The sequence below is a fragment of the Fusarium oxysporum genome, chromosome 3, assembly GCF_000149955.1.
Source record: "Fusarium oxysporum f. sp. lycopersici 4287 chromosome 3, whole genome shotgun sequence".
Lineage (NCBI taxonomy): Eukaryota > Fungi > Ascomycota > Sordariomycetes > Hypocreales > Nectriaceae > Fusarium > Fusarium oxysporum.
The window spans coordinates 2,356,029-2,375,552 of NC_030988.1; the positions used below are offsets into that span (position 1 = coordinate 2,356,029).

The 19,524-nt window shown below is 48.7% G+C and overlaps 8 protein-coding genes across 8 annotated transcripts; 5 read left to right on the forward strand and 3 right to left on the reverse strand.

The window, feature by feature from the left end:
* Positions 1–558: 558 nt before the first annotated feature.
* FOXG_19277 (uncharacterized protein) lies at positions 559–843 on the forward strand (the record flags this gene model as incomplete). The annotated part of the gene is made up of 1 exon (XM_018399473.1): positions 559–843. One exon carries the CDS (start codon positions 559–561, stop codon positions 841–843), a length of 285 nt encoding a protein of 94 aa, XP_018242416.1.
* Positions 842–1,514, reverse strand: FOXG_06505 (uncharacterized protein). The gene has a single exon (XM_018385191.1). The coding sequence runs from the start codon at positions 1,329–1,331 to the stop codon at positions 966–968; it is 366 nt and encodes a 121-aa protein (XP_018242417.1). The 5' UTR covers positions 1,332–1,514; the 3' UTR covers positions 842–965.
* An 849-nt stretch (positions 1,515–2,363) lies between these two features.
* On the forward strand, positions 2,364–3,009 carry FOXG_06506 (uncharacterized protein; the record flags this gene model as incomplete). Its single annotated transcript, XM_018385192.1, has 4 exons — positions 2,364–2,526; positions 2,610–2,677; positions 2,772–2,814; positions 2,879–3,009. 4 exons carry the CDS (start codon positions 2,364–2,366, stop codon positions 2,992–2,994), a joined length of 390 nt encoding a protein of 129 aa, XP_018242418.1. The 3' UTR covers positions 2,995–3,009.
* Positions 3,010–3,534: 525 nt separating this feature from the next.
* On the reverse strand, positions 3,535–6,954 carry FOXG_06507 (uncharacterized protein). The gene is made up of 3 exons (XM_018385193.1): positions 6,867–6,954; positions 5,315–6,809; positions 3,535–5,258 (listed from the first exon to the last, which is right to left on the reverse strand). Exon 2 carries the CDS (start codon positions 6,612–6,614, stop codon positions 5,583–5,585), a length of 1,032 nt encoding a protein of 343 aa, XP_018242419.1. The 5' UTR covers positions 6,615–6,809; positions 6,867–6,954; the 3' UTR covers positions 3,535–5,258; positions 5,315–5,582.
* On the forward strand, positions 4,662–5,288 carry FOXG_19278 (uncharacterized protein; the record flags this gene model as incomplete). The annotated part of the gene is made up of 1 exon (XM_018399474.1): positions 4,662–5,288. The coding sequence occupies one exon, from the start codon at positions 4,662–4,664 to the stop codon at positions 5,286–5,288; it is 627 nt and encodes a 208-aa protein (XP_018242420.1).
* Positions 6,955–10,154: 3,200 nt separating the features above from the next.
* On the reverse strand, positions 10,155–11,188 carry FOXG_19279 (uncharacterized protein; the record flags this gene model as incomplete). The annotated part of the gene is made up of 2 exons (XM_018399475.1): positions 10,155–10,532; positions 11,066–11,188. 2 exons carry the CDS (start codon positions 11,186–11,188, stop codon positions 10,155–10,157), a joined length of 501 nt encoding a protein of 166 aa, XP_018242421.1.
* Positions 11,189–12,101: 913 nt separating this feature from the next.
* FOXG_06508 (uncharacterized protein) lies at positions 12,102–13,888 on the forward strand. The gene is made up of 2 exons (XM_018385194.1): positions 12,102–12,627; positions 12,698–13,888. The coding sequence occupies exons 1-2, from the start codon at positions 12,614–12,616 to the stop codon at positions 13,596–13,598; spliced, it is 915 nt and encodes a 304-aa protein (XP_018242422.1). The 5' UTR covers positions 12,102–12,613; the 3' UTR covers positions 13,599–13,888.
* Positions 13,889–15,750: 1,862 nt separating this feature from the next.
* FOXG_06509 (uncharacterized protein) lies at positions 15,751–19,194 on the forward strand (the record flags this gene model as incomplete). Its single annotated transcript, XM_018385195.1, has 6 exons — positions 15,751–15,886; positions 16,407–17,092; positions 17,202–17,226; positions 17,473–18,175; positions 18,422–18,969; positions 19,190–19,194. The coding sequence occupies 6 exons, from the start codon at positions 15,751–15,753 to the stop codon at positions 19,192–19,194; spliced, it is 2,103 nt and encodes a 700-aa protein (XP_018242423.1).
* Between the last annotated feature and the right edge of the window lie 330 nt (positions 19,195–19,524).

The window sequence follows — 19,524 nt, forward strand, 5'->3', positions numbered from 1 at the left end:
AAACGTTCTCAGCAGCGCGCTGATTGGCTGCAACCTTACATCTCCACGTACCTGGCGTCTGTTAGCACTCGAAGGGATAAGGTGCTAATGATGAATTCTTTCAACTCTACAAAGCACAAATTTCCCTGAAAGTTAGATAGATGACCAGGATACACGTCATGCGCGCGTCAACGCGTTCAGATCCCTCAAATAAGGTTGAACTCGAAACTCAGGAAGAAAAGAAGGTAAAGAAGTCAACCAATCAAAGGGCTAGATCACCGCTCTGACTTAAAATTTGCTTGGAGGTTCTATTGTGAGCATGGAATGCGGGGGAATTCGGGGTAGATACAGGGATGATTGGCCAATGACAAGGCGAAACGTCCACTTTCAGTGAAAGTGGGAGGAGCAATAGAGCTGTAGACCCTCGCCAAGCCCCTCCGATATCCCCCGTGCGACCCCATCCACCGTCCATAAGAATGCTTCCAGAAGAGCCTGTCCAACTTTTCCGTCGTTCATCTGGCACATCGTTTCGGTAAGGGACAAGCTCTGTTTCCCGATCGAGTTGACAAAGCTGAGCCCATGGCCGACCACGGTCTCAAAAACCTTGTATTTCCGCTCCATTCGTGCTATGTGGCGGATGAGATACATCAGATACGGCAGCATAAAGCTGAGGACGAAGATCAAGTTGGCCACGGTCATCTGGACACTGCGGTGCAGAATGGATCGTGGGCGACCAGAAGCGGATTGGGTCAAGCCGTCTCCTTTCTGAACCGCCACCTGGTCCAGATGGGCAACATCCTCCGGCAGAGCGGATTGGGATCCGCCTCAGTTCGCAGACATCGAGGTCCGGGGGAAGTGCCTTGAGGAGATACGTCACCCCATCAATGAAGGCCTTCCGCTCGAAAGTAACATCCTCCTCTGCGACTGCGGGCCTACCTCCATCGACGGAGATGTTTACGAGGCTTGTGCCTAGAGTGAACTTATGATCAACATGATGGATATGACTTTTGGCCCCTGCCAGAATCCGCCTCACCTTGCCGCGCAAACTTCCAATTAATACCAGATGACCCCCTGATAGCCTTACCATCATCCACCGACTCCGAGTAAAGAACCCAGCTCATCGGTCGCGGGCACACGGCCTTCGAATCCGCATCCTGATGAGCATCGTTCCACTGGAGCATCTCAGTGACGGCCGGATCCTGGGTCAGAGTCGGCACATGTGCCTGTGAGGGTAGCTGAGCTTTTTGGGGCGCCTCTGAGGCCAGGACACCCGGTCGTAAGGTGTCAAGGATGATGATGCGGTAAAAGTATCGAATCTGACTCATGCTTGCCTGCAGCGATGGTGGAAGCATGGCAACGATATTTGATATCCTGCTCTCGGAGATTTGATCAACCTTGGTCCACTTCAAAGGCTGGCAAAAAAGGATCTGTGATCGGAGGCCACGTCACGAATGTTGCTCGTTATCATGCAATGCTAATCCAGTGGGCGACGATAGGACTATTTACCGGTTTAATATACGGGTATAATGTTGGCTGGTAAATCGATTCGCCAATAATGATGCAGATAATTTACGAGAAGCAAATGTGATGATCCGGGTAGAAGCACCGAGAGATCAAGACCAGTCAATGAGAGAGGTCTCCAGTGACCCGGTAGCAGGCCGGTAAGTTACGCCAACATTCAATTTGCCGGGAATGGCTGGGAGAAGTCCTCAAAAATTGTTAAGCCTTCTTAACAATTTTGATGTACCTTTTATATGCAGGTCCCGCCAAAAAAGAACCAAAGTCCGCTATTCGCCTATAATCCGCCGCTCGCTTAATACAACGTTATTCTTTGTATATCCTAGATCCTCCAGAAAGCCAACAACTGGGTCACAGTTAAATAAGAAAACAAAGGACATCATGACGCAAGAATGACCAACTATCAAGAGTCGCTAATTTTTCACAGGATTTATGTACGTTTTGTTGACCCTGTTTCGTTTGTCCTGGTTTCATTGGCTCTTTTTCCCGTCCTCTCGTGGCGTCTGCAACGACCTGGCTGTGGCTTATCAGTGTCGGGTCACTCGCCCGTCACGGGATGATGCGGCAGCGATTCACTGGTTGTCGGCGGTCGGGAGTTGCCGTGCATTTCGAAACCACCTTCTGCCGTCCTTTGCGAACCTCGCCACCTTTCGACCTCCATCTTCTTTTCTCTTCGTCTTCTTCTTTCTTCCCTCCGAGCCTTTCTTGAGTCTCTTCGTCCCTCATCTTATACAGACGGCTTGCTTCTTGAGTCATTGCATTCTCAGGAAGCTCACTTCCTCTCCCTCCTTGCTCACGACTCGGCCGATGCCCGTCACACAGTAACCCTCGTTTCGGTGTCTCGCTTCCTCTCACCATCTCACAGCATGTCGTCCTCCATCGCTCTTCCCGCTGGCCCCTCGGCTACGCCCTCTTGTCACAAGGGCACTGGCTCTTCTGCCAATAGTCCTTACTCGACCTCGCCTTCATGCTCCCCGCCTTCGGCTGGCAGGGACAAAGCGCTGCACGCCCGCCGACTAAGCTTCCTAGGTTGGTTGAAGCCGGATCCTCCCCCAGCCCGACGTGATTGCACCCACAGATCGTTTGTGCCGGCATTGCTGACTTCGTCCCAGGCTCCTTTCTCTCCAGGCAAGAATGCACCGTCATTAATATCGGTGAACCGAACAGCCCTCCTTGGCTGGTAAGTGACTTCAGCCCCGTTCTCCTCGGGCCTCCGGAGGTGCAAGACGACATACCATATTCCAGCAAATCAATACTGACATTTTCTGCCATAGATCTGCTACGTCTCCTCCAGCCAGGGTTTTGACTGGAATCCGGGTATGTTGTGATGAAGTCATTAATGTGACCCACCGAAACATCAGTTAACAAACGTCACATACAGAGATCTTCCTTCCCTCCTGCATCGATTGCGACTACGTTCCCCTCGAGAACCGCCGAGACCCCGTCGATGAGATCTTCCTTACCGACGAAGAGTCCAAGAACATGCTGCCTCAATAAGCCAACAATTATTCTATACGCATGCCCGGACCGCGCGAAGATTTAGACATTTCCTTCTCGCAGGATTCTCGATTTAATAATACCTTCTTATTCTTCGATTACATTCTTACGGCCCGTAAGAATCATACCTGGGCATTTTAGTTATTGGTGCTAACTCATGAGTTAACTCATAAACTCATAACGGTGTTCCCGGCGTCTGATTGGCCCGCCCTATAATCTAATCTAATCTAATCTATCGAAACCCCTCTATATTCAGAATTGTCACATCCAATAGACCAGAGGGTCATACATTTGATCAAACCGGAAGCAAGGTCTTTCAGCAGTGCAGGCAGGCTGTTCAGACCGGCAGCCCGGAAGTCCGGTATCACCTATGTCTCCCAAAAAGCAAGTTCTTCAACAGAACGGCCCCGGAGGACCAATTCATCTTATGTATAATAAACCGACCTGTTTCCACTCATTAAATAGAGAAATCAAGGGCTTCTATCCCTATGATCGAGATCCATCAGAAATTGACAAGAATCTTAAGGTAAAAAAAAAAGTCTTCCAAGTAGCTACGGCTGTTTCTAGGACGGCTTATCGGCAGACTCTTCATCGCCTCGATCCACTATCTATACCATCAAGCCATCGCCATGGCATCGGAAACTTCGTCCGTACCAAGGATACCATCTTCCGCCCCCGATTTCATCGATAATGAGAGATTTTTCACCAGAGAGAAGGCGAAGCCTCGCACTTTATATGTCTGCTTATACTATACGGTGAAGCCATGGAAGGATGGCTATAAGAGCAATGCGCGGCGCCACCTGAGGAATGATCACCCATATCTAATCGGGCTCTCTAGCCGGCAGAATCAATCTCAGTAATCGCTCGACGTATGTATCACATTATCGACTACGCCATCGGAAGCGGCATCACGGAATGCCTTCAATCGACAGGCTTACATCAAAGCTCTTATCAGCCTTCTCACACGCGCTGCCCTTAATAACGCTGGCAACGACGCTGGTGCACAGTCTATCGAAACCTTCTCTACTGCTCTAAATCAGAATACGCTTCAGGGCCCGATACCACGGTGGATCACACATCAGAGGAGAAGCAGGGGAGACAGCAGGGACATCCGACGAGAGAGAGGACTACTCAGCTATTAGAATTTAGCGGATGGGAAGGCATTAATGCTCTCCAGAAGCTCCACCATTTCGCAGTTTGGATTGGAAGCTCTCCAATCTATAGTGATAACTGGCGCGAAGCTGTGGGTCGCAGTCTCGAGATCGAGAACGCAACACGGTGGTCCTCATGGTATAAAGTTATCAGTGTCGCCCTCGATAAGAAGGCACAGATCGTCCAGTTTATGGTAGACCATGACAAGGACATCGGCTCTGCTCATCTATCAGGCGCCGACTGGGATATACTGTCGAAAACGCATACTTTTTCCTCCAGCCCTTTACCGAGGCAACTTTGATAACAGAAGGCGATAAATCGAGCCTCTGCAGTACGCTGCGGCTGATGGATGGTCTTCTCAGCCACTTTGAGAAAGCGAAGATAAGGTCTATCTCCGTTAAACGGACAGCCTTTAATTAATTTGTTAAATACACTACTCGACCCCGGAGTTCCATGTTAGCCGTATGCTCCATTCTATCGAGATGGGATTGTTTGTACTCGATAAATACTACATTATGTCTGATGAGACTCCCGTTTACGTCGCCGCTCTTCTTCTCGATCCACGCTGTCGAAAAGCATACTTGGATAAGAACTGGAAGAGTGCATGGATTAACCCAGCGATTGTGGGAGCTCGGCAAATATGGGAGGAGAAATACGATATCAATATCGACGGAGACATAGAAACTATTCCGGAGGATATCCCAGCTGCGCTGGGGAACTCGCCTTCGCAGCTACAGCTATTGCTACTGGAGATGGAGGTCGAGACGGCTCTTTCAACCGATGGCTATAACTTAGACGCATTTATTAATTCTCCGACTATCAAGGTCGATTGCAAACCTGTGGAGTGGTGGTGTCGCATTGAACGACGACGGCAGTTTCCACGCCTTAGCCATATGGCCAACGATATACTGTCGATAAGCCCTCAGTCGGCAGAGCTAGAAAGGACATTCTCAGGCGCTCGTAGGACCGCATCATGGGACCGGCTCTCGATGACGTGCGAGCGGCTGCAGGAAGTTGAGTGTCTTGGCAACTGGATACGGAATGGGCATATTGTCGGGACTCGGCTCGGTGGACTGAGCCTAGTATGCGATCCGGACATTGGTAATGATGATCTCGATATAGAAATTAGTGATATTGAATAGCGTGGTGATTCTCTGCACTTTAATACCATAGATTCTTATCACCAACTTCCTATTTGGGAAGCTGGCATTATCACATGATCATTATACGTGAGTTGACTCATGAGTCTGAGTTAAACTCATGAGTGAGTTAGAAGGGTCGAAATTCATGAGTTACCGGTAACTCAAACGTCCAGGTACGGATGGATACTTCCCTCATCATTAATCGCACTTCCTTAGTGCCCATCGGATTTCCATACTCGAAAACATGTAGCCCGACCATATCCCATTAACTGTTTCCACCTCGTTACCCCAGCCTCAAAGATCAAGGTCATACTGATCGCTGCCAGGCTCTCCTCCAACACGAACGACCAACTTTCCCCTCGTCCTTCCCGCTTTCAGTCTCGCATAAGCCCTTCCTGCATCATCCAATGCAAACTCCTGCTCAATAAAAGTGTTAATCTTCCCATCTCTGATCCAGCGGGCAACTTGAGTGAAATCCCTCTGGTTCGCAATCACCGAATGATACTTGAACTTTCGCTTTCCGCCCCCGAGCCATCTCGGTAACAGTTTGATGGTAAGGAGAGACTTAAAGGTCTGGAATCTTGGTGGTAGGCCAACGCAGACATATGTTCCGTGGGGCTTGAGGTATTGGTGGCACTGCCAGTACATGTACGGATTGATAAAGACCGTGTCAAGGATGCAGTCAAATTGCTCTTCACTCTTCTTGAGCACCTCAAGTGGATTCTCAGAGTTGTAATCGATAATCTCATCGGCACCAAGATTTCGGCAAAACTCGGCGTTGGCCGCTGAGCAAGTGGTTGTGACATGAGAACAGCCCAGGGCTTTGGCAATCTGAATAGCGAAAATACCAACGCCTCCACTACCGCCGTTGATAAAAACTCTGTCTCCCGGCTGCACGAACGGTCGAAGACATTGCAAAGCAGTGGTACCGCAGATACCAATACAAGCTGCTTCTTTGAGGAACACACCATCAGGCAAAGCAGCTATTCCTGCGCCTCCGACAACAGCATACTCTGCCATGGTTCCACCACTGGGTAACTCGGCTCTCCCAAAGACACGCTGGCCTTCTTCGAAATCGTCCAACGTCGTGGAAACAATTGTGCCGGAAAAGTCAAGCCCCGGCGTGGCAGGCTTGGGGAACATTATGTTGCACAGAGGCATTTCGGCCACTTTGTAGTCGAGATGATTAAGCGATGCGTATGCGACTTTCACGAGCGTGTGGCCTTTTGGGAGTGACTGAGCGTGTTTGGGAAGTTTTGCATCCATGACTGGCTTAAGGTTTTTCTCGATGCCGCCTTTGATTGAGCACCATTGTACGGCGCGCATAGTAAGTGAAGCGTGCTATTTGACGCCATTTCCGTAATAATTCAGCAAGTGATCTGTTAATGGTTCAGTTAATTGAGAGGAAGACTTTTGCTCCTCATATGCCCTCTCTTGTCACCATATACAGTTATTCATCTTCTTGCGCTGATGGCTGACGACAACATGTGTGTGGCACATGATCAGGTGGTTTTATCGTGGCTAAGATGATCTGATTAATGACCACCCAGTCCGGAGGCTATTTATCACATGCTGTACCTTTGGGGGGTATGCTAGGCTTAATTTATTTGGTTTTCGTCACAGTTGACGCACGATGGTACGATTCGTGATGAATAGTACTGTGATTTGCGTCCTGTAGCCCACTGTATCAATTGTCATTGGTAATGGCCCCAATAACATTCTTTGGACGGTCAATAAGCGGACAGGTCTCGTCCCGGATTCCGTATTTAGTATAGCTCTCTCCGCTATCGGACTGCCTCCCGAGGGCGAGTCACGGGAGGCACTTTTTGAAGCGATCAACGCCTGGGCAACTACCAGGGGCTACGCGTTCATAACTGGAAGGTCGACCAAGGAGAAAACCGGCAGTAGGATAATCATGTAAATGTGATCGTGGTCGTAACCATCCAACTGTTTCGAGAGAACGGCAATGCAAGACGACAACTGGAACAACAGACTGCGAGTTCTCGGTGTTGGCGATCAGGAGTCTAGAGATAAGAGTACCTGGACTCTACGCATTGTTCTGACAGCCGGCTAATCATGAACCGAGCCAAGGCGCCACCGCCCACCCAGTACTTCGGACAATATTTCAGGAACACCTGTCTCATCTGACCGGCCTTGCTAACGCTGGGATCGCCCCTAAAGAAATTAGAACGTACATGCGGCAGAATACCGACACAATAGCAACGCAGCGGGATATCTTTAATCGCATTGCAGATACTAGGCAAGAAATCTACTAAGGATAAAGCAGCAATAACACACTTGCTAATTTGCTGTTTTAAAAAGGATTCTGGAGTCAATTTCAAACTGGGCCTGAAGGATGAGTTAAAGTTGTTCTCTTTGCGCACCCGGATTCTGTGGCATACTTACAAGCCTATCTGGATGTCTTAATCTTAGCTTGTACCTATAAAACCAATAGATTAAGTACTATAACTTGAAGATTTCTACTCGCACTGGCATTTGACTGGGAAAGGTAATTAATTACCCCATTTAGAACCCTATAAAACAATTAATCCTGTAGATGTGAGCTTATCTCTATTCTTATGTAGTGTAAGAAAAGGACTTGGTGGCTGTAAAGCCATTGAGAACGTAAGGCTGATGCATAACCCTGCTTTATGTATTAAATGTTATATACTCAGTTACGCAAGGATCTCAAATGAGTATCTACTACAGTACACGGAATTAAGAGCATTGCCAGTTGTATCTTCAGACCAGCCGCAGGTGTGTTTGGAAGACCATCAATAGATATCCCTCGCAGCCCCTAAGCAACCAAAACCATCAACAACAGCGATCAATAAACTGCAGTGGCAGCCAATCACGACTTTGGAAACCTTCGAGTTTAAGCCTGAATTGAATTCTCAAGAACTGCTGTTCTAGTTTACCATCGAAGCAGGGCAGGTAGACTGAGACATCACGACTGCAGAACCTTGATATCCATAGCCTACACCATCTATCTGTAGACCACCAGTGCCATCACCATTGCTTTCGAAAGATACAGCTCCAGGTGCAACTAAGCATTTGAGGTATGACGATCCACGAGTCATCCACCAAGGATACGTCAAGTCAAGAGATGATTGGTATAAGGCCTAACCCCCAGGAACCGTACTTGATAACACCCGTATCGAAAAGCAATGGGCCTACCTCTAGGCTACCTAAAAGCAAGCCATAGCGGGTGTTTTGATTATAAGCAAATGGGGAGGTGCTGCCAAAGAAGAGATAACGGCTAATTAAGACTGGGACAAAGCAGAGGCTAATCGTATCGAAGCACAAGTAGCTCAAGAGACCGAGAAGGAGCAATTGTTTGCAAGCAGAAGAGACATGGGTGAGTTCTGGGAAATGGTTCAGTGGGATATCGATGAAAAAAAAGCCTTATATTCGGCTGTCGAACAGGGAGAAGGTTGTATTATAGTGCAGCTCTAGCTCTAGTAGAGTAGAATTTCGAGTGGATCTGTAACTTAGATGGGTCAAGGCTGTTCAATTTCAAGCCAGTGATTCACTTCAAAGTAGCAAGTGAATGAACCTCTAGTAAACCCACTTGGGCTAGTGGAATAAACAGCGAGAGGTAGTCCGGTAGCGGAGAGAATTATACCAAATATGGAATCTGGGACGAAACCCGTCCGCATATTGAACGCCCAAAAAATGGTTTTGGATGCCATTACCAGTGGTAATTGGTACAGTAGGGCCTCCTGACGGTCCGCGGCGAGTCCACATTGGTGATGTGGAACGCGCAGTGGTAGAAGACATGAATACAAAAGGAGTCGATGAATGGATGCGTTTATGCGGTAGGCTGCTACCAGTCGATACCCTGCGGTAGCAAACCCCTTCTCTCTCCAACAGACAGGAGGGCGCCTTTCCCGTGCGACGACGCGAGCTGGACCGCCTGCTCCGCCTCTTTATAGGCCGAACTCCCTGCGCAAGATCTGTCAAGCTTCCTATCCTCCGTCAAGGGTTTGATGGTGGGCCAACGTCCCGCGGAGTCAAGCATTGCTATCTTTTCCATGAATGTCTTAACCCCAGTAGTAAACTTACTGCTATTGGAAGCCCAGGCGTCGAATTGCTGGGTGATGTCTTTTCTCTAGAATATGCCCTATAGGCACGGTATGCATATTGGGAACAGTCCTGAGGACAGCTTCACACTCGCTCGACCAAAACGGTAGGCTACATCCCCATCCCAAATAGTTTGTCCTTATATTATCTAGCAGTGCAATTTTTGATCAACAGACGCGCGTTGCTTGACGACGGAGCTTATCTGGACAAGTCTGCCGACTGTCGGAATCCTCTTATTATTGGAGAAGAGGCGAATCAAGACGAGATAATTCGATGCATCGAGAGAATGCTATGCGAGTTGGAAAATGCAATATTGGCCATGTCTTATGTACTTAAAAGCTCAGTGCATACTAGTTAGCGATGCCTCTGAGAATCCCCGTTTATGTCCCCATCAGCCACATTGCTCAGCTTGATAATTATATGCATACGGCTGTATTAACAACTAGTAACTATAAATAGAGGCTATAAGAGAATAGTAAGAAAGTAATATCTAGTTTAGATTAAACTATTCAAGAGTTGCATCACTATCTAATAGAGCTCTACCTGCCTATTACTCAACTCCGATAATACTATATCTCTCTATTATTCATTCCTTCCAATCCTTTAAACTACAAGCAAATATATTTAGACCATTCGCCCTTTCAAATTTAGAGCTCTTCCTTTCTATCGCTCCGGTATAAAGCCGATGCATCTTTCTACTGTTCGCTCTATTTGGTCATTTACACCAACTTCCACCTTCCTTAAACCTTACGTTCTTTAACGCCTAGAGCTCTACCGCCGCAGCTAAGGCAAGGTGGCATCCACAACAGCGTTCCCTTGCTCTAGGAACAAGCCATGGGCTGCGTCGGCGATGCCCTTGGAAGTAGCTCGTTCTAGGTATAGATCCATGGTTACGTTCCATCTAGACTTTAGCTGGAACGGGTCGTTAACGTGGATCAACTCGAGAAGCTGTCCTGTGTCGGCACCAGCCCATTGATGCGCCAGGCTCCCGTACGCCTCGACAACTCCGCGCTCCATGGCAAGGACTTCAAGATACAGGCCGTCAAGCCAGATGTGCGCGTCGTGATTTTGCTTAAGGAAAGCCGCATTGAGAGCCTTCAGATGCTCTGAAATGAGTAGATAAGTGTTGCCGGCGACAAAGGATAGCTTGGTAATGGTGTGCTATCCTGCTGTGGGCCGTTTTGCTGTAGGTCAGGTGCGAGCCGTTGCGCTTCTATGTTACGCTGGCGATATATTTCAGCAACTATAACTCAAATATGGTCCCTTTGATGTTTGGTCAGCCAGTGGAAAATGCCATGCACCTTCTTCAGCGTGCTGGGCGTTTGGCGAAGTTAGCTTTGCGGGGGACAAGGTAGTTGGCTTATTGCTAGGGGTGCAGCACAGTCCCCGGACTCATGTCTGGCGGCTTCACTGCAGTGTTTGCATAGGAGGAGTCGATGACAGGTAAGTGACGGGTGGTAGTCTAAGCATACATTTCAGGATACATTCCACTGTCTTGGATAGTTGGTTTTCTTAATGAGCCTCGCTAGTCGGCTGCTAAAGAGATGCCAGTATTTCTTGACTGGCTCCAAGAAGGATATAAGTAAGGTCTTCATTACGGGGTTGTCAGGTTAGTGCCGCATGGGCCGTATGTTGACGGTTTTTTGCCCTGTCTGGAGTTCTATTTCTTCGTCTGCGGCTGCATCGCTATTCACTTCATTGCCATAGAGGTCGGTCAGCTTGCAGGGGTAATCTGAGACTAGGTAGGTAAACCATTCCTGCCTATTCTCTATGGCGGCGGCCCCTAAGTCGGCTGCCCATTCAGTCTGTTTCTCCATGAGGTCTCTGGTGGTTATGTCGGCGGCAAGGACGGCCCCATCCGGACTTGACTTGGAAAGCTCGCGGGGTCTTGCGTGGATCCACTCAAAGTTTCCGGGGTATATTGGTCAGGATTGCATAGTCCTTATGGTCCCTGGGCGGAGATTCGGCGTCCAGCCGGATGAAGAGGCAGAGTTCCTCTTGGAGTAGGGCACCTGCAATCGGTTGTCCCTGGTGATGAGGGGGCTGTTGTTGTTGATGTTGTTGGGATTGTTGGGCAAGGGCGTTGTTTGCAGCCGAGGCGAGGCCGCGTCAGTAAGCGCCTGATTTCAGGAGACCAGGAAGCTATCGGCAAACTTTGGGCGAATTCCCGTTTGGGCCCCGTGGTGAATTATTTTGCTGCTTCTTTCAATTTAGCGTGGAAGGCCTAAAATACCTTTAACTTGGTATTGTACTCCTCTATACGGTCCCGTGTGAGCTTATGGCCGCTTTAAAAATAGAGACTGGTTACTATACAGTAGTTGAGGTAGGGTCCGGGGAGGGGTCAGGATAGGCGATCTGGGCTCCTTCTGTAGCTGCAGCAGTAGAGAATGCATAGAGAGGCGAGAACGGCATAAATGCCATCCTCCTGTGGGAGGGCGGGACCCTAATAGGTCCATTTACGACAGCAGGGCTGTTTTGCAAGAGGGCAGTGCGAGCTCCTCGATTGAGATTGGCAGGAGAATGGATTCCCAGGTTAAAAAGGTCTTGTTAAGAAGATTCGTGTAATTGGAGCTACTTTCTTAACATCTGCATGCCAAGAAAGTAAGATGACAAAGGAAGGTTTTGATTGGCTTTGTATGCTCGGGCCACCGGGTTACTCACAAGCTGAGAGGGCGGGAGCGTGCCCAAAACTTAGGCTGCTCGTAAAATATGATATGACCATCAAACTACGTGTTCTTTGGTCATGATTCTCTGCCCTCCAATCGAGCTCTTACAGCTTCCCAACTTCAGTCCTCGCTCACCATTCAATAAAATGCACCCCCCTTCGTGACCCGGCCGCCATCGCCAGCCACGACTGCATCGAATCCGCCTCGCTCATTGGCAACCTTGAGAGCGCAAAGAAATTGCGAACAGTGGCTTCGGTGGTCATTATATCAAAAAGTCAGCTGAACACTTGGCTAGCAGCATAGGTTGTGTCTTCGGCCGTTCAGGATTGTCAATCAAGGGTGCAGGCATTCAAGGGATGTTGTAGGTTCCGTTCCGTTATCACCCACGCCGCGCTGCGGAGCAGCGGCATATACCGGTCGATCACTCCATCAATCTTGAGTGCTTGTGTCATGTGTAAGGCCGAAGCCGCGGCTGCGAAGTATAAATCAGTCGATCCTGCGGGTGCATATTTTCTTTATTGAGCGACTCTCCCGAGTACAGTGACCTTTGATCAATCAGCCATCGTGACTGTGACAATGTCCATTTATGGGTGAGTCATGATGATCAGATCGATGCATCTTCTCCTAGGAGACTCCGCAACTGAACTAACGCCACGGCAGGAGGGCAACTTTCTCTGCTGCAGGGTACGCCGCAGCCAGGCCCACGTATCCTGCAAGTCTGTTTAAGACAATTCTGGGGTATTATCATCATGATGATCCTCATGGTACGCTGCTGGACTTGGGTTCTGGCCATGGAATTGTTGCTAGGGAGCTGAGCCCCCGCTTTGCCAGGGCCATCGCCATTGACCCTAGTGCTGGTATGATGCTGCAGGGAATGCAAGCCACTGCCCAATTCTCCAAGATCTCGTTCCGCCAGGCCAGCGCCGAGGACTTGTCTTTTCTACCCGCGCACTCGGTAGACATGGCTGTAGCCGGCGAGTCAGCGCATTGGTTCGACTACTCCCGAGTCTGGCCAGAGTTATCCAGGGTAGTTAAGTCAGGCGGCTCACTGGCCTTTTGGGGGTACAAGGACAACATCATCATTGGACACCCGCAAGCCAACAAGATATTTGAGAGGTTCTGCTACGACGAAGGAGATGTGTCGCCCGGGCTGGAAGGGTTGAACCAGTATTGGGAGCGTCCCGCGCGAGACATCCTCCGGGGCCTGTTGGCGGACGTCAAGCCCCCTGAGTCGGAGTGGGACAAGATCAAGCGAATCACCTACAACGTTGACAAAGACACGACTGAGGTTGCAGACCCAGAGACGGCCTGGATGAGGAGCAAGATCAATCTTGGACAGTTTGAGGCTTATGTGCGGGCCTTCACTGCGTACCGGGGCTGGATGGATGCGCACCCGGACAAGAAGAGCCGTGCCGAAGGTGGTGAGGGAGACATTGTGGACATCTTGTTTGACCAGATCCTGGAGGCAGAACCCGAGTGGAAGGCACAGGGTGACCACTGGAGAGATATCCAGGTTGAATCAGTCTGGGGCACGTACATTTTGCTGGCGAAGAGGAAGTGAGGACGAGAACCGTGAGGTGTTGATCAGGGCGGATATTCCGCCAAGACTTGATGGAAGTGATCGACAGCCACGCAACAGATATTTATGCAAATGCAATGAATGGCCTCTGAGCCCTTTTTTTTTTCGTTCCTTTTTTTCTTTATTTTTACACATAGAGATCAATCCTTTTGATGATAGCTTTGCATGTTTGCCCAAGTTACAATAGTTTTACCTTCTCGATCGGCTAGCAGATGGTTGACAATATAATACTGACATCATGCACGATGACTGGGCCTAAAAGGGCGATCAACTTCTTCATTCATTTTGTCACCCCGGCTGGGTTCGGTTGGGCGACCAGCCTGGGCGGGTGGCCTCACCAGACCACCAAATCTTCCGCGAGCAGTATGGAGGAATAAACGATATGTTTTGGAAGAGTCTTTGTCCCGGAAAGGCTCGAAGGGCTGGAAGAGCTGGATCAAGCGCCACGGATTTTTTCTTATTGAGATCGACACTAACGATAGTCCTTTGAGTCCTTACTGGGCCTGTCGTTTGTGCGACGCGAAGGGCCAGCCCGAGTTCTTCGCCGCTGCTGCTACGAGTTCGGCAGCTGACCACCTCCGCAAGTATGTAAATGTGACGTCGCGAGCTTGAGCACCATTGACCAACGTAGGCCCCCCAGGATCCCCGGGAGCAGTCAAGGCGCTGATATAGACGCGTGACCGATGAATCTGAACGGCCCAAGCGACCGGGCTTGCAGTACAGCGCCTTGCCGCGTGCTAGAGTCAAGATAATCCGAGAACTGAGCCTGGGACTTCTGATCAACACCAATGTTCCTTTTTCTTTCTTTAGCGATACATTCTTTCAGCAACTCGTCTGGCAACTTAACCCTCACCTATCTGACCAGATGCCATGGAGCCAGGGTTGCAAACAAATAAATCAAATCCAAATCTTTTCAAATCAAATCAAGTTTATCCAAATCAAATCAAATCAAATGGGGACGTCCGATTTATTTGGATATTTAAATTCATTTGGATAACATATTGACCAATCAGCACTCGTGCTAGACGGGCCAGTCGCCCCACCTTTGCGTTGAGATCCTGCCTATTTTGGTAACTAGGCCCCTACCTCCCAATTTAACTGCCATAGTTTTTGGCTTTAATGCCGCCCATTGCAAGGTGAAGACTCAAGGAAATGGTCAAATATCCACGTCTGTCACGAGTGGCGATAGATCTCTTTTCAGCTCATTGCGACATCTCCCGAGGCAAAGCGAATATTCAGTCTCACAGGGCGGATGGTTCGAGCTCAGAGACCGACTCTAGGTGGACATAGAAGCAGACCAATGCATCTCATCGTGGGAGAAAGGTGGGGCTATCTAAATCAAATGGATCCAAATGGATCCAAATCAAATCACATCGATCATTTTTGTATCCAAATCAAATCAAATTGAATGCTCGATTTGATTCGATTTATTTGTTTGCAACCCTGGGCAATACCCCTGTTCTTTTCCTTGTGCGATCATCTTAGGCGGCATTTGCTTGTTGATCGAGAAGGCCTATCCAATAGATATATGCGAGCTGAGGGAAGTCTCAAAAGCGCGAATGATGAGGAGGATAATGTATGATATAACACGTCCATATCTGCAGATAAACATGAAGCCGAGTCAGTCATCAGGTGGTAGCATTGATAAAGTAATGATCTGACGCATTCACAGTTCGTGCGTTGGTGCCGTACAGGCTGGCGTAATATAATCATATCATGGGAGATGTCGAAAATACGAACCTCTGGCTTACTCACATGAGGTTACTGAGATTAAACCCATCTACATTCAGCATTTTAGTGTAACTCAAAACCTCCAACTGTACTGCTCTTATGCCCAAATACCCGCTATAGACTTTATCGTCATATCATATCGTCGAATATACACGCCATCATTACTCACTTCAAAGGGCGCTAGTAAGTCACACCAAGGGACTTTTACTTGAAAAGCTCACTTTTCTCGTAACATACTCCAAAATCGACATACAAATTCATTATCCTATGTGGTCATATTAGAAACGCACTCAACCTAATTTGACATTTTCTACAAATTTCTCAATAAAAATCTCCTGTTTTCGCCTACCAGGCATTCCAAACGAATCAAATTTATACGACCTGTACACGGTGTGACCAAGAAATGGCCGAAGCGACAGCACCAAATCCCACTAGCACCGAGACCATGGCTCAGACTGAGCCAAAAAGTCTCTCTCATCACATGCATGGCCCGGGGCATCACGATGGCCACAAGCATCACGATGGCCACAAGCATCATGGTAATGCCGGCAGTCATAAGCATCATGAACAAGGCGCAGACAAACATGAGAATTGTTCTGAGCAGGACAAAAACCACCGTCTGCAGCATCAAAAGAGCGAGGAAATGGACCCTAATGACCCCTCCCATTGTTGTAAACATGAACAGGAGAGAAGTGGAAAACGGACTGAGTGACAGCTAGGGTTACGAGAGTCTTGACTAGATAATAGGGAGCTAGGGCGGGTGTAAATGTGGGATGGGGTTTTGGTGCGAGTAAATTTCGTAGTATTTTTCTTCCCATGTATCTTCCTTCGTATATCTGGAGATGATGCAAATACAAATGGTACATAGTTGCTACCTAATTTATCAGCCCACAATGACGCAACAGTCGCAGTGGGCTTTAGGCGTGGCGTTCAAAGGTTACATTCAATCTAATGACATCACTACTAAATTTAAACACAGACTCTCCGTTTGGCGCACTTCTTGCCTCGTTTGCTTCTATCGTCTCCATCGTTGCTGCAATATGGTCTTCAGTTTGACAGAATCCAACGGTCTCGGCAATATTACTATTAAAGATGCCGACTCCCAAAACATCACGTCAGGCAATGTCCAAGCCGACGGTCGCGTAAAGGTCCAGTTTCATCAGCATGCTCAGTCTGTTGTCTCCTGGTTCAAGGGTTGCCAGAGTCGTGCAGTCCCTACAGAGCCCTTCAAGAAAAGGAGTTGTAACACTGTTAGTCTCAACTCCCAACAACTAGTCACTACTCCGCGTCTCAACATCGCTATCCATATCATTGGGTCTCGTGGCGATGTGCAGCCCTTCATCCCCGTCGCTCAGGCCCTCTCACGACCTCCTTACAGCCATCGCGTGCGTATTTGCACTCATCCCGTCTTTAAGCATTTTATCGAGTCGCAGGGCATCGAATTTTTCAGTATTGGCGGTGACCCTGAGGCTTTAATGGCTTACATGGTTAAGAACCCGGGTTTGCTGCCCTCTCGCAAAAGCGTCAAAGCAGGTGAAATTAAGAAAAGGCGTGAGGAGATGTGGGAGATTCTGATTGGTGCTTGGAGGAGCTGCATTGAAGCTGGTGATGGAATGGGAGATCGTGTAATGGCTGCAAACGTTCGAGAGACCAAGGATCTTTTTATCGCCGATGCTATTATTGCTAATCCGCCATCGATGGCCCATATCCACTGCGCCGAGAAGTTGGGTATCCCGTTGCATATGGTGTTTACTATGCCTTGGTCACCGACTGAGAGGTTTTCTCATCCATTGGCCTCCATGACATACCGTGGTAGTACTGATGGCGCTGTCGCCAATTACCTTTCCTATATAGTCATGGAGCTGCTTACATGGCAAGGGTTCGTATCTGTTGGCACATTTCCAATTCTGATTCTAACCAGCGACATAATACAGACTCGGTGATCTAATAAACAGGTTTCGTACCCGAATCTTATGCCTCGATTCTATCAGTCCACTATGGGGATACCAGCTTCTCACCAGGCTTCGCGTACCGTATAGTTACCTCTGGTCTCAGTCTTTAATTCCGAAGCCATCTGATTGGGGGTCTCATATTAACATCACCGGCTTCTCATTTTTATCCTTAGCTAATCATTATATGCCTACACCGGACCTGGTTGGCTTCTTGGAGAAAGGGCCGCCTCCTATCTATATCGGATTTGGGTCAATCGTCATTGAAGACCCACCAGCCCTTACGCAATTAATCTTCGATGCCGTCAAACTGGCTGGTGTCCGGGCCATCATTTCTAGAGGCTGGGGCGGCATTGGGAGAGGAGATATCCCCGAAACCATTTGTCTTATTGGCGATTGTCCCCATGATTGGCTCTTCCAACGCGTCTCTGCCGTTGTCCATCACGGGGGAGCCGGGACAACAGCCGCGGGCATTGCAGCTGGACGTCCAACTGTCATCGTTCCCTTCTTCGGTGACCAGCCCTTTTGGGGCCAGATGATTGCACAAGCAGGGGCTGGCCCAACACCCATACCCTTCAAAGAATTGACGGCTGAGATCTTGGCAAGCAGCATCATCTTTTCTCTCAAGACCGAGGTCCAAGAGGCAGTACAAAAGATGGCGGAGCGCATAGGTGCTGAAGATGGGGCTTGTGGTACAGCCGTAGATTTCCAGGAGAGGCTCGATATAGACCACCTTCGATGCGATATCTGTCCCGATAGGCTTGCCGTCTGGAGACACAAAACAACGGGAACCCACCTGAGTGGATTTGCGGCAGCTTGCCTCGTTGATAAGGGTTTGTTGGACCCTCGAGACTTCAAGCTCCTTAAGCATAAGCATTGGTATGTTGATGAAGGTGCAGAGCATCCTATTGTTGGTGCTGTGGCTGCGGCTTCGAATTTTGTTATCACCTTGGGTACAGCAGCCAGCGACTTCTCCCAACGATTAAAAAACAGGCCTAGGTGGTCAAGTCGCGACAATAAGGCAATACTCCCACAAATGTCCTGGTATAATACCAACAGAGACATACATCAACCGACGCTAACCGTAAATCACAATGAGGACCACGATGTTTCATCTACAGCTAGGGAAGCACACCAAGGGCCTCCACCAAACACAAATGGCAACGGAATGACCATCGCTGAGCTAACAAATCCCACTCATAACGGCATCCTCAAAGACAGCATCCGGCTCGCACCGACCGAGTTAGAAAACTTCGCCCACAAAATGGCCACCAAATCCCTACTTACTGGCGAAATCCCTACTCCGGAGACCAAACGGGTGCCGACTCTGCACGAACGGCGAAAGGCCACTTGGAAAGCCCAAGAACAAGGCCCTCGCGGCCACATGTTCTATATTATGCACATTACGGGACGGTTCGCGGCTGACGTGGCCAAGGCAGGCCTTAAGGTTCCCGTGGCTCTGGTTTACAACGTAGCTAATGGGTTTCACAATTATCCTTCGTATACTAGCAATGCTGTTGAGGTAAGGCAACGGAATGAGATTACCGGTTTGGGCAGCGGTGCGTGTACGGCGGGAAGGGAGTTCGTTTTGGGTTTGTGGGACGCCTTTAGTGGAGTCGTAATCAAGCCTTATCAGGGGGCTAAAGCTGAAGCCGGAAAAGGATTTGGTAAGGGTATGTGGAATGGGACGTTGGGGTTTGTATACAACTTGGGTGCTGGTAAGTATTCTATTCATATACCCCTACTTCGGAAACAAATATCCTTCCTATACAAGGACCAGAGGTTGATATCACTAGCAATATTCGGCCTGTTAGGTTATACCCTCAAAGGCATCGAAAAAGAGTTTTCCAAGCATCATCTTACTAGCTTAAAGGCTGAAATTTTGTTGATTAGGCTGAGACAAGGGATTGACGACTTTAGTCAGGCAACTCCCGAGGGGAAAGAGATGGTCGTGGAGCGTTGGAGGTGTTTGCAGTCGCAATAAGCAGATAGCACTCATAGGTTTAATAAAGAGAGGGTGTCTTTTTTAAAGCAAGCATTATCTCCTACTACCATGGTCTGATTAAAAACCCTCGTGGGCGATCATTACGTATCGATGCTTTTTGCTGTCTGTGGTCTTGAGATCGTACTACTGTAGGATGAATGGGTGTTGCAAACCTGAGAATAACTGAGGCTTGTCTTCGCTTAAACTTTGGCGTCATCTTACTGGCATTAAAGAAGAAGGTTAC

Bases quoted from the DNA above. Each gene is read 5' to 3' on its own strand.
- FOXG_06507 (XM_018385193.1), bottom strand. From the start codon at position 6,614: ATGCGCGCCGTACAATGGTGCTCAATCAAAGGCGGCATCGAGAAAAAC.
- FOXG_06505 (XM_018385191.1), bottom strand. From the start codon at position 1,331: ATGCTTCCACCATCGCTGCAGGCAAGCATGAGTCAGATTCGATACTTT.